Source organism: Stegostoma tigrinum, chromosome 47 (genome assembly GCF_030684315.1).
Source record: "Stegostoma tigrinum isolate sSteTig4 chromosome 47, sSteTig4.hap1, whole genome shotgun sequence".
Lineage (NCBI taxonomy): Eukaryota > Metazoa > Chordata > Chondrichthyes > Orectolobiformes > Stegostomatidae > Stegostoma > Stegostoma tigrinum.
Genome location: NC_081400.1, coordinates 1,681,545 through 1,695,313, shown reverse-complemented (window position 1 = coordinate 1,695,313; position 13,769 = coordinate 1,681,545). Strand labels below are relative to the sequence as shown.

At 44.2% G+C, this 13,769-nt stretch overlaps 1 protein-coding gene across 3 annotated transcripts in view; it reads right to left on the bottom strand.

The window, feature by feature from the left end:
- ash1l (ash1 (absent, small, or homeotic)-like (Drosophila)) overlaps positions 1–13,769 on the bottom strand; it is a 183,036-nt gene that overhangs the window by 20,428 nt on the left and 148,839 nt on the right. For all 3 annotated transcript variants that reach the window (XM_059643085.1, XM_059643086.1, XM_059643087.1), the window contains exons 16-20: positions 12,484–12,636; positions 11,596–11,650; positions 6,996–7,128; positions 4,417–4,665; positions 2,015–2,101 (exon numbers count right to left, since the gene is read on the bottom strand). In XM_059643085.1, coding sequence (XP_059499068.1) covers positions 2,015–2,101; positions 4,417–4,665; positions 6,996–7,128; positions 11,596–11,650; positions 12,484–12,636 — 677 coding nt within the window. The remainder of the gene's footprint in view (positions 1–2,014; positions 2,102–4,416; positions 4,666–6,995; positions 7,129–11,595; positions 11,651–12,483; positions 12,637–13,769) is intronic.

Genomic DNA, 13,769 nt, shown 5'->3' with positions numbered 1-13,769 from the left:
ACCTATGCTTTCTTCAATCTCCCTGCTGCTACTGGGGGGCCTGTAGTAAACCCCTAACGAGGTGACTACTCCCTTGCTGTTCCCAATTTCCACCCATACTGACTCAGGCAGATCTTCCTCAACAATGGAAGCTTCTGTAGCTGTGATACCATCTCTGATTAGTAGTGCTACACCCCCTCCTCTTATTCCCCCCTCCCTATTCTTTTTAAATGCTCTAAACCCTGGAACATCCAGCAACCATTCCTTCCCATGAGAAACCCATGTCTCTGTTAAGGCCACAACATCATAGCACCAGGTACTGATCCATGCTCTAAGTTCATCACTTTTATTCCTGATACTCCTTGCGTTAAAGCAAACACACTTTAACTGATTCCTTGGCTCCTTCCCAGGAAAATCCTTCCCACTAGCTGGTCTAGCTCTTGCTACTGCCTCACCTGCATCAACTCTCACCTCTGGTATACAGCTCAGGTTCCCACCCCACTGCCATACTAGTTTAAACCCTCTCGAACTACTCGAGCAAACCTTCCACCCAGGACATTGGTCCCCTTCCAGTTCAGATGCAACCCGTCCTTCTTGTACAGGTCCCACCTTCCCCCAGAAGGCATCCCAACTGTCTACATATCTGAAGCCCTCCCTCCTACACCAGCTGCGTAGCCACGTGTTCAGCTGCGCCCGCTCCCTGTTCCTCGCCTCGCTATCTCACGGCACCGGTAGTAAACCAGAGAACACTACTCTGTTCGTCCTGCTTTGCAGCTTCCATCCTAACTCCCTGAAATCACTTTTTATATCCTCAATCCTATTTCTGGCTATCATTAGTGCTAATATGTAACACGATTTCTGGCTGTTCACCCTCCCCTTTTAGAACCTTATACACCCGATCGGAGATGTCCCGGACCCTGGCACCAGGGAGGCAACATACCTTCCGGGAATCCCAATCCTGACCACAAAATCTCCTGTCGATTCCCCTGACTATCGAGTCCCCTACCACGAGTACATTTCTATTCTGCCCCCTTCCCTTCTTAGCTATAGTGTCAGGCTCAGTGCCAGAGAACTGACTACTATGGCTTTCCTCTGGTAGGTCATTCCCCCCCAGCAGTATCCAAAACGGTATACTTATTGCTGAGGGGAATGCCCACAGGGGATCTCTGCACTGTCTGTCTGTCCCCTTTCCTCCTGCTAACTGTCACCCATCTATCCTTGTCCTGAGCCTTAGGAGTGACCAACTCCCGGCAACTCCTCTCAATTACCCCCTCTGCCTCCCGAATGATGTGTAGTTCATCCAGCTCCAGCTCCATTTCCCTAACACGGTTTTCAAGGAGCTGTAGTTGGGTGCACTTCCCGCAGATGTAGCCAGTGGAGACGTGTGCCACGTCTCCCAACTGCAACATTTTGCAGGAGGAGCAAGCAACTGCCCTAGCATCCATACCCCACTTATCTGAACACCCACTCGGTACCAAAGTAGCTAAGATAGAGAAAAAGGAACAAACGGGCATTCTTTAAGTATTTAATTTGACTGTTGTTCCTAGCATCACCATCAGCCTCTCAGAGGAGTGGTGACTCTTGTTGCTGTAACCTGGATAGTCGGGTTGCTTTTGTTTTGTGACGTCTGTCTTTTCAGCCTTGGGACTGCAGCTGCAACGGCGCACCTCTCAGTAAGATCAGTGAGTGCATGTTGGTAGCAAACCCCAGGATCCTCTGGTCTGGACTGTTGCGCAGTCAGCAATATTTCCAGCCACTGGGGCAGACACTGATGAACAGCATCATTCCTGACATTTGATACCACTGCTGAAACTTTCCAGAAAACATTTAGAACAGAGGATTTACAGGAATGTAACTGAGTACAATTAAGTGAAATGCCAACAGCTGTTTAACCATCCATCAGGAAACAGTGCTACCAGAACGTTACTGCACTGAAAGGTACAGCACACAACAGAAGTCCCAGGCTGACTCCTGTGTCCAAAATTGTTAACCAGAATGCACAACACTCTTTCCTATTCACAAGGGATCAACTTACCCTCTCCACAGGTCGAGGATCACACTGCTCACACAGGTAGTGCTCAACATCTGCAGTTACACGCATGCAGTCACAATGCTGCCACACCTAGGGGTGAGTGGTTAGAAGAAATGAGTGTAAAATGTGGCACAATGCACTGGAACCTACAGATCATCCAGTTCAAAAAGGACATGTTTCCCCTGTGCAATTCAAAACCACTAAATTTAGTTCACGAAAACAAGAATGACCAGGTAGCGGTCTATTACTCCAGCTCTAGTTACTAGAAACAAACTCATTCCTTCTGCTCATCTCAAAGGCCTTCTTATAGCTTAACTTTATTAGTTTTTATGTTAAAAGGTCAGTCCAATTTGATGAGATAGCAGGAACTGCAGATGCTGGAGAAGCTGAGACAACAAGGTATAGAGCTGGATGAACACAGCAGGCCAAGCAGCATCAGAGGAGAGGAAAGCTGACGTTTTGGGTCTGGACCCTTCTTCAGAAATTCATTTCTCAACAGCCTAGGCCTAAAACGTCAGCTCTCCTGCTCCTCTGATGCTGCTTGGCCTGCTGTGTTCATCCAGCTCTAAACCTTGTTATCTATAGTCCAATTTGATGGCTCATTCTTGATTTTGGATGTTCTGGTATTTGAACAATTCACTTCAATTAATTTTCTCAAACTTGAAAGACTCAAAACCTCCTAAAGGAAGCAAGTTCAACTTCTTCAAATTTGCCACACGAGTCAAACTCCTAAAGTTAAGAACCAATTTTGCTGTTTACTGCTGCACCTTCTTGGAATAGGAGCAGGCAATTCAGCCCCTCAAGTCTGTTCCAATGCATAGGAATTCAAATCTGTTCTCTGGTTAGATGATCAGAACTGACAGATGAATTGGACGAAAGGGACTGCTTTTGGCCTGTACAACTCTACGATAAGTTCCTTTTATAGTAACTCTACAATCAGTTTTAATTTGCATACTGTTTTTGTAACTGAATACCATCTGCAAAGTAGTGGAGTGATACAGCTTTACTGGCTTATCCACTGCAGCCTAGAGTTTCACCTTCAGTACCCAGGCACTCTAGCCTTGCTCATCAGGAATGTTTCTGAAATGTGGAATCATGTGATTCTTGCCTGAATATCTCTCAGGTATTTCTGGCGGAGAGCATTTACACCTACATAATGGAGGAAGTGAAAAATCAGGATCCACTGTGGACCAGACTGCCATTGTCAATGTCTGGACACCATATCTTTAGCCAACAGGAACATGACCAAGGCATGCGGCGAGGCAGGTCCTACCTCAGATTTAACCAAATGTGAATGCTTCATCCATGTAAGTGGGAGGTGACAATCCAGGTCTGTAACTATTCTTCACTGACTGGCAAATTGCCTGATTATGCATGTTGCTTCCACTTCACCATTTACAGAGTGAACTGCAGCTGCCAGCTGTTGACTCAATTGCAAATAAATGGGCTTTTATTCTTCTCCCCTTGGTCTAGGTTGTCCTAAGAAGGGGGGAGTGATTTTATTGTAGCTTTTGACAGATTCTGAGTGGTATTGACAACTGTGGATGTTGTGAACTCTGTTTAAATCTCAGCTTTCAGACTATACGTCTCACCATACTTTGCATTAATAGGCAGCAGTTTTTGTTTTAAAAACATTCTGCTGGGTGTTAATCAGCACAAGAACCCATCGTCATACTCAAGTGGCTCTGGTCTAGTTAATGACAACTGCACAATTTCTGCTTGTTTGATTCTCAGTCCCAAACCCCAACCTGCCCTTAGTCATGAATAGAGGTGCATAGTCCTCAGGCATATTTGATAGCTGAATGAGGGACATCTTAGGTCTGTGCATGAACCCCACAGAATTAATCAGTGGAAAATACGCTGTTTACCCACAGAGGACAGGAAAGAGCTCCTTGTTCAGCCCAGATTGTACTATTCAACAGAAATACAGCCCGCAAGGGTTTAGGTTCACTGGGTCAAAGCCATAGAATCATTAAGCACAGAACAGGCCATCCGACCCATCAAGTCTGCACCAAGCTATCTATATTAATCCCACTTTTCCATGGCCTTGAATGCGAGGATAGGTCAAGTACTGACCCATGCCCTTTTCACATACTCTCTGTATTTTGGCCAATAATGACCCATCACTCAACATCATCGAAATAACAGCTTTGTCTGTCAATACTGTGTCCGAGGTCTCTGCCCGAATGTCTGTCAAGCGTTCCTGATGGGCCAGTCACCAGAGACCTCGTGGCTTCAGAAGAGAATGCAAACCAAAACTCACTGGCTGTGCTGCACTTTGGGACATCCTGAGGATGGGATGTTAAACGAAGGCATAAAAAGCAAACATTTTAATGTCTTTATCAGGTCAGAGAATGCTGCTCCATAAGGCAAAGAGACAGAGAGACTCGAATGTAAATACTTACCATGCACTTCTCACACTGAATCATCAGCCCCTCGTCCTTGTACAGCCCACAGATGCAACGAATCACATCATCATCTTTCTCATTCCCATTCTCTTTCTCACCAATGGACGTCTCACTGCTGTCTGCCTCACTGGCCGTTTCTCCAATGATCTCGTCGATCTGAGCGGAGGCTTCGTGTCGAGCATTGTAGTAGACCTTCCTCAAGCGACAAACATCTCTGCCAATGGAAGACTTCCTGCCATAATATTTCTGAAGAACATAATTTTAAATGGGTACACAGGCAATACAAAGTGGAGTAACATTCACTCTCATTTATAGTCAACATTAACCAGGGACTCTGGTCAATGGCTCAGCCCAACCCTGTACTGCCCAATGGGGTACTAAGCCACAAACTCAATTCCCACTCCACATGCAGTTGGCTAATCTCAGCCAGGGTGATGATTTGGAAACTCTTCACGTTTGCCACTTGGGGAAGAAATGCAAATAATTAGGATTCATGTCTCAGATGATATTTGTGTTGGACAGTGGATGCAGGACACTGAGGCTCAAACGCAACATCCTCAAATAATCAAACAGCTTGCCAGCATGTGAAGAAAGGGCATTTTAACACATTCTGATGGATCTGGACTTCTACAAAACAAAAAACTAGAGAGGAATAACATTGGGACAGGGAGAGCTCAGTCTTTGCCACTTTGCAAGATCCCAAGAATATTTTCCTATTCTTGATAGCACTCAGGATTATAAGATTTAGGAACTGAGTTAGGTCATCAGCCCCAGTGAGCCTGCTCTGCTATTTAATGATTACTCTAGAACCCATGAGTGCTTCTCAACACGATTTAACATTTCCCCCACCAGGGCTGGATGAAGAGCTGTCAGCAGCAGGAGGCTGAAACACACTGGATGGGGTTGAGTAAATGTAATTTTGGTCTCCATCTGCCCATACAATTCCTAAACCTGATGTATTGCAAAAAAGGCAACTTCTAAAAGCAATTGTTCCATTCCCAGCATCGACATCCTTCAAAAGCACAAACATTTATCACAAAATTGCTAAATATTAAGCTGCAGAGGGTTCAGAAACAATTTACCAGGATGCAAATATAGGCTGGGACTAGAACAAAGGAGGTCGAGGAGTGACCTTTTTGAGATTTATAAAAATGGAGAGACATAGATAAGGTGAATGACAAGGGTCTTTTCCAGGGTAGTGGAGTTCAAAACTAGGGGGAATATTTTTAAGGCACAATGAGAAAGGTTTAAAAAGGACATGATGGGCAATTTTTTTTCTTTACACAGAATGTGGAATGAACTGCCAGAGAAAGTAGTAGATACAGGTACAGTTTCAACTGTATTTGGATATGTGTCTGAATAGGAAAGGTCTGGAAGGATATGGACCATATACAGTCAGGTGGGGCTAGTTTAGTTTGGCAACATGATCAGCGTGGACTAGTTGGACCAAAGGATCTGGTTTTGTGCTGTATAACTCTGAAAGACAGACTAAACAAAAAAAAATCATAAGCCCTACAGCCAGTTCACTAATGTCAACGACCTCAGTGAGCTGGCCGTGTGGCTACCAGTGTTGGCACAGTGCCAGACCTGCAAACTCTACACCATTTACCTGGCATCTCATTATCACAGCCCAAGGCCTGAATGTGTGGCTGATTACCTTACGTGCTGGGGCTACATCTGCTCCCAATTGTGGCTAATGAGCTACCACAAATTAACCTGCCAACATGAACACTGTCAACGAGAATGCTCAGAAATCTGAAAAAAGTCAATTGGATCAACAAGCCTGGTCCTTCTCAATAATCCATAACCCCAATTATTTCCCATTACCCCCATCCATACAACTCACTACCCCATATCCCCTTGTGCTCACTGACACATCTTCCCACATACTTCACCCCGACAAGCTCATACTCGACATTATCAACCACCTTTCCCTCTAAGAAGAAATTCTATCTGTAGTTTGCTTCCCCAGTAACTCTTCTTTTAAAATCTTAATTAATCATAATTTCTTGCTCAAAGGCCAAGTCTAAGACAGCATCAGAAAGCCAATTGTTCAAGCATGATCGGTTCCTTCCCTAACATCTAGATCCAGGGTAGCAACATGAGCTGATTTTCCCTTCTAGCACAGGGCATTGAAACAAACCAGAGGATCCTTACGACTAGCCTGGAGAAGATTCGCTAATTTCAACAGGGGATTGTACAGCTCAGTACCACAGCATACGCCAATGGTACCTATTGTGTCACCAAATGCCTAAGATGATGTTTCAAATGTACTTTTCAACAAAATGACTTCAACACAAGCTGATGATGTGGGAATTCAGGGCTGGAGATCCATAATCTGCAAGATATTAAGCCAAGGAATATACTCTCAGATGAAGGGGTGAGTAGTGGGAACATGAAAATAATCTTTTTTTTTTAAGGCAACTTGATGAATTGCACAGCAGTTGGAAAACAAATGACTCATGATGGTTGTATGATCTGGACACCATGCAATGGGTATCATACAATTTTCCAATAACAAAGTTCATTGCTCCCAAAGCAAAGTAAAGAACTAACAACTCAATCTACTTGCTCACCTCAGCATTCCTGAAGACTTTCAGCATGTCTGCATCAAAGGCTTCTACTGTCTTATAATGGCCCGTGAGGATCTGTTTCTCGATACTTGTGAGATCAATTGGATCTGTTATCTTCTCGTAATAATCAGACTTTCTGTTTAAAAGTGGAAATTGGAAATTAAGTCAGTGCAAACTCCTCTGTGAGCATATTATGAGCTAGGGAAGGGGCTCAATGCAATAAGCCATTACTGAGAGTGGTAAGGATCTAAAAATGCAAGAGAGTGTGGTGGAGACAGATTCAGTCATCAGTGTCAGTGAGAAATTGGATGACCGTTTGCAGAAAAAACAGTTTGCAAATGCAAGGTGTGCAAGTGGGTCTGTGTTACACATGCAGAGATTTGGTAAGGACACAACAGGCTCAATGACTTCCTTCTGTCCTATAACCTCTCAAACTACAGGCTGCATCCCCTCAAATGGTCCATTACCTTTTGACAGATTTGGATTCCTTGACCAATTTCCAACAAGTAAAATGTCTACTGACCAGCAAGACTTCTACTTTCTCCCTTGCCTTGTGAAGTGCGTGACTTCTTGGCGCTCTCTCATTAGTTCAACTTGCCCTCTGGTACCTCATCCAATTGGCAGTTCTTTACACTTGACCTGAAACAAGGGGCAGCTTTGTATTATTCAAAAGGTGAGGTGGCATAGCTTAAAGAAATGTTCTGTTCACTCAATGCACATGCCATCAGCATGGCTCATAATCCAAGGCAGGATACTATCAACTGCACCCCGTCTCGTCCCTGCTGATGACTGTAGTTCTAACACCATGATCGAAACTGGACACTGAGCCTAGGACACGCTGATCCTGTCATTCTTAACTGCTCGTTCTCAAATGTCTGTTCAGCCAGGACAGTTTTCAGACTTTGAATGGCTGTAATTGACTTCTCCCACCTGCTGGTTGATGGCTGTGTCACAGGTCTGGTAATGCAAAAGTTTAGACTAATAATTCAGAGACTGCAAGCAGAAATCCCAGCAAATGACAACTTGAGAGTTTATAATTTGGAAATAAAGTGCTGGTTTCAGTGAATGTCACCACTAAGGCATCAGATCATATTGTTTGAATACTGACAGCAGGGGCCCATCTTTCTCAAAAACAGCCCACGTCTTCAAAACTACCCAAGGAATTGATAAGAGTAGAAAACGCATCTGCTCGTGGAGAAGATCGACACAAAATAATCACTAATAGACCTACTGGCAAATTAGAAAACTTCTTTCCAAGGAGATTGGCAAGGCTGTGGGGTTTGCTAGCACAAAGGAGTGCTGAGGAAGATAGCAGAGATGCAGTCACAGGGAAGATGGCAAAGCACGAGGGAAAAAGGATGAGTAGGACATACTGAAAGGCTAAGTTGAAAAGGAGAGGGGGACGATGTTTGCTTGGAGCACACACACTAGTATGAGCCAGCTGCACTGAATGGCCTGCTTCTGTAATATATTATTTTCACACAATACATTATGTAAGAATTATTTGCTGTTATTTTAAACAGAGGATTGAACATAGCAACTGTTCTGATGTTCATAAGCAGGGTCCCTAAAGCTTTCCATTCTAGAATAAAGAGATGATTGTAATCAAAATGAACTGCAACATGGGTGTCTTGTCGACAGCAGAATTACTTTTTAAAAAAAAAAGTTACATTTAACAGATTGCCTCAACTTCTAATTGAACTCTGCTACAGCAAATACCTACTTATCGGAAAGCAATGAGCAGGTCCCACGGTATCCATGCCTGATTAGTTTAATACTGTCTTACAGGAAGTGCACACTGCCAAGCTTCACAGATGTGAACACTTAGGCAACAATTACATGACAGGATCAAACAGCTGTGGGGATTGTTCTCTTTCCTCAAGAATCAGACAGAATTCCAGGTAAGTGGGGGGGGGGGGGGGGGGGTGTGGGGGTGGGGGGGGGGGGGGGGTGTGGGGGTGGGGGGGGGGGGTGTGTGGGGGGGGGGGTGTGGGGGTGGGGGGGGGGGTGTGGGGGTGGGGGGTGGGGGTGGGGGTGGGGGTGGGGGAGGGGGGGGGGTGTGGGGGTGGGGGGTGGGGGAGGGGGGGGGGGGAGGGGGGGGGGGTGGGGGAGGGGGGGGGGTGGGGGAGGGCCCCAGAGCACAGGACAACAGCAAAGCAAAACCATGCAGGACTGAGGTCAGCCTAGAAGAAGGACCTGACTTGGACTTTTTCAGTACCCTGTCATGTCCTTGGGACTTTTCCCAAGTGCTCAATTTCCAGTGATTTACTTTCCAATGTGTAGTCAGCTTTATACTGGAGTTTTGTGGAGGAAGAGGAAGGGAACCTGGAGGCACTAAAAGGGAAAATCCACAGTTTTTATTGTACCTGGGTTCTGGAAAGGCATAACTGACAAACTTAAAATTCAATGCAAGAAAAGGCTAATCTTTTGATGACTTTTTTCCATTCAGCACCTGGGATTTGAAGTTCTACACTCTTTCTCAAATGGCACTGTTTCTCTAACAGAGCTCTGCTCTAGAGAAATACTGGAAAATAGATAGAAAACCTCTTCAAAATATTGCCACCACTCCAATTACTTCCCTTCCTTTCCCTCAAAGCACTGAATGCTTTTTATTGTTTGTGTGTGTGTGTGTGTGTGTGTGTGTGTGTGTGTGTGTGTGTGTGTGTGTGTGTGTGTGTGTGTGTGTGTGTGTGTGGGTGGGTCGGGGGTCAGGATTGTGGCCAGAGGGGAAATAAAGATTGACGGATACTTGTGTGTGACCCTAAGAAAGTGAGCAGGGAGCTGGAAAGAGGGAGAATCACAGGTGAGCACATGCAAAACCCTGAGGTAACACGCACACCTTCAGCAGTCTGCTCCGGGGATGGCAGGGCCACTTGTATTGCTCTAACAGGGATTGCCTCACTCATCACAGGTTGGGGGAACAGAAACCAAACTCTCCTGATCTGGATGCCTCCCCGTGTTGGTGGTACAAAAAGATTGGCAGCACTGAGTAGGGTAGACAGGAACATCAAATTACAGAGATATGACTGAACACCAAAACTGTGGCAGCTGGGTTTCAATGCAAGTGTGAGGTCAGCCAGTTTGCGCCAAAAAGGATAGAACTAAGATTATTTGCTGCGCCCCCGGCCCTGCAACCCAGTGATAGATGGAGTTTCAGAAACTTAGGGCCATAGTCAGGTACGAAAAAAAATCAAAGAATAATGCAATGTCAATAATGTATTGCAGTGCCTTTTCTACGTCAGGAGTCGGAATATAAAAGGGAGGATGTTTGCAATGGTGATTTAAACGCTGATCAAATTGCAATACCACATACAGCACTGGAACTGTCTAACAGCCTCAGAGGGATTGCAGTCGAGATTCACCAGCATGTTGTCCAAAATCCAAGGACTAACTAACGAGGAGATTTGGAATACAGAAGGTAAGGGTTGATTTGATTGAGATGTGTATGAATTCAATTGGAACTCATTGGGTAGATAGAGAGAACCCTCCTCCATGGGTAGGCAAGTCCAGGAAAAGGGGACACTACTTTAACATCAGAAGCAGACCATTCGGGAGAACACATTCACAAGCAGCAGTAGCTGGTGACTATCTCCATTACTTCAGTTCTAAGACCAAAGATTTCTGTCAAAGGTACCGAACAATTTGGTTCCCAAGGACAGATCACAGACTCATACAGTATAGGAGACACCCTTTGGCCTACCAAGTTTACACCAACAAAAAAAAACCCTACTTTAAATCTACATTAGTCTTACTTTCCAGCTCTTGGCTCGTAGCCTTGAAACTTATGATATTGCCAGTGCTCATTCAAATACTTTTTAAAGTTGTGAAGTTTCCTGCCTCAACAAGTCTCTCGGGCAGTGCATTCCAGATTCCCAGCACCCTCTGGGTGAAAAAAATATTGCTATTAAGCCTTTAACAAAGGGGAACAGCTGCTTCCTTTCCATTCTGTCCATGCTCCACAATCTTAGAAACCTCAGGGAACACCGCCCCCTCCCACCTCAGCCTTCTCTGCTCCAAAGAAACAACGTAAGCTTATTCAGTTTGTCTTCATAGCTAAAATACTGCATCCCAGGCAATATCCTGGTGGAACACCTCTGTATCCCTTCCAGTACAGTCAGATCCTGCCTATAGTGCAGCGGTCGGTAAGCTACTAGTACTCCACCTGTGACCTAACCAATGTCCTGTACAGTTCCAACATGACCACTCTGTTCTCATAATCCAAGTCTGAACTTGGAAAGGCAAGCATCCCGTATGCCTTCTTAACCACCGTTAACCTGTCCTGCTGCCATCAGGGATCTGTGGACAAGCACTCCAAGATCCCTCTGAGCTTCCTGGAGTCTTGCTATTCATTGAGTACTCCTTGTTACTTCTTCCAAAGTGCTTCACCCCATGCTTTTCAGTGTTAAATTCCATCTGCCACTGGCAGATAGTTTAGTTCAAGGATTAGCCATGATCTCTCACTGAATAGCAAAGTCTCAAAAGGGCTGAACGGCTTCATCTTGTTCCCGTGATGTAGAAAATCTCGCCACAGTCCTTCAGTGACCTTTAAAGCCCATCTGTCCCTGGCAAACTCCATCTGGCAATGCATCAACAAACTGCTTACTTTTTTCTTGAAGGTAGATTCAGGAGGGGTGTGGCCAGTGCTTGTTCTGATGAATCTGAAGAAATTTCAGAATGACAACATTTATTAGTAAAGTCTCAAACATTAACAGAATCAAATGACTATCTGACTGCAGAATGAAGGAATAGGGTCTGCAGAGTGATTTATAATCCTCTGAACTATTTAACAAATATAATGATAAAAATTTAAACAGGGTTTTCCAGTGATCCATGGGAGACTTGAAAACTTGTCTAGTTACCTCCTAGAATGACTTGGTATCAAATATTTGGATGGATTAAGCTCCTTGGAACTTTTTAACATGGTAAAGTATTATATAAATGCTTCTGGTCTTTGGAATCCATATTAATAATAATAACTAATGACTTTTAAGAGTGGATGAATAATGTTCTATTTACATGAAAACAAAGGACAACTCATCTAATTGTCATCAATTTACAGCAGTGCCCTGTAAACATGCATAGACGCACTACAACATTTACTGGATTTAAAGAGCTTTACTATGAGGACAAAAGACAAAAGACTTGATGTGAGCAGATTAAGGGATAATCTGATAGAGGTGTTTTAAGATGATTTAAGTATGTGATAAGAATGACAGAGAGAAACTATGTTCTCCAAGACAAATAGGTATCAGCTTAAAATTTGGCTGAGGGGGTGATATCAGGGAACACTTCATGTGTAGGGTTATGGAAATCTACAATTCTCCATCAAAAGTTGCTGAGGCCGGAGGGAATTCAAATGTCAATAATGAGTGATAGATTACCGCTGGGGAAAGGTTTCAATAGTTAGAGGAGCAAGGTGGGTAAATGAAACTAAGATACAGCATCGGCCATGGTCTAACGGAATGGATGAATGCCATGTTCAGACATGTACCTTTGTAGGATATGATTGTGTCGGAGATTTCTTTGAAGATCTGAGCTAGGCGGGCGGTGCGAGCCACCTCGATGTTCTCTTCTGCTGCGGCTAGCCTCCGGGTTCTGACCGAACGAGATGTCTGGAGTGCTGAAAACTGGGTCATGAAAACATCTGCACCAAAGATAGAGGAAAAATAAAGTCAAAGGTGTCTGTTACATGACACTGCACTCCTGCACCATGTGAAGCCGCACAATTTTGCTGATTAATGAGAAAGTTAGCCTGTGAACATTATACAGAAATGAGAACCAGATTTCACCCATTTATTCACCCTGCACTTGGAATGACTGGCTTTGCTTTAATTATTTTCCTTTCAGAGCAGGCACAATTGTAGAAGATGGATGTGCCAAATGGGTAGGTTTGATTCATAATTAGATGCTTTAAAAATGGGAGGAATGCATCAATGATCTTGAAAGTATAACAAACAAATTAATTGGGAAGCCAAGACAGCATGTTCAGAAATTGCAAAGCCTCGAGCAAAGTGGAGATTAGTACCAGCTCCCTCCATCTTGGATTCTGTCCCTGCTCTAAAGGAACCTCTTGAACAGGTCTCTGCTCAATGAAACTGTACTTTCTGTCATTTTATCATGTACTAATGTATCTACTCATGTCCTACGCAGCTACCTCCTGGATCATTCTCACTTACGTAACCAAAGAATAAAGCCGTCAACTCTCAGTTTTGACTTAATATAAGTACATTTAGTGTAAGGACCAAAATAGGTATTACTTAATAAAGTAGAGTTGAATATTTATTTAAAGCACATACATGGGCAGGAAGAGGTGGACATTTGTAATCGGACATACTGTAAAATCCTGGCTGCTGGAACAGACTGGCATGATATCATGCTAGTCCATCGTACACAGGTTGTCGCCAACTGGGAGGGTACACAGTGACTATTTCATCTATCATGGAGTACTTGGGCAGGACTTTTACTAGTGCATTAAATTTCAAAATATCCATCTCCACCATGGTGCCAATCCCTGGGCACTCGGTGCCACTGTAAAGCCTCAACAGGTGAAAGTGCCAGATAATAAAAGTGCGAAGCTGGATGAACACAGCAGGCCAAGCAGCACGTTCATCCAGCTTCACACTTTATTATCTTGGATTCTCCAGCATCTGCAGTTCCCATTATCAGGTGAAAGTGCCACTCTGCTTTAATCCAGATTCCAACTCGCTGCTCACTTTACCATCTAGTCACTGACCCACCAATTGTTAACTCAGGGTATTTGCTCCACTGTACTCATTC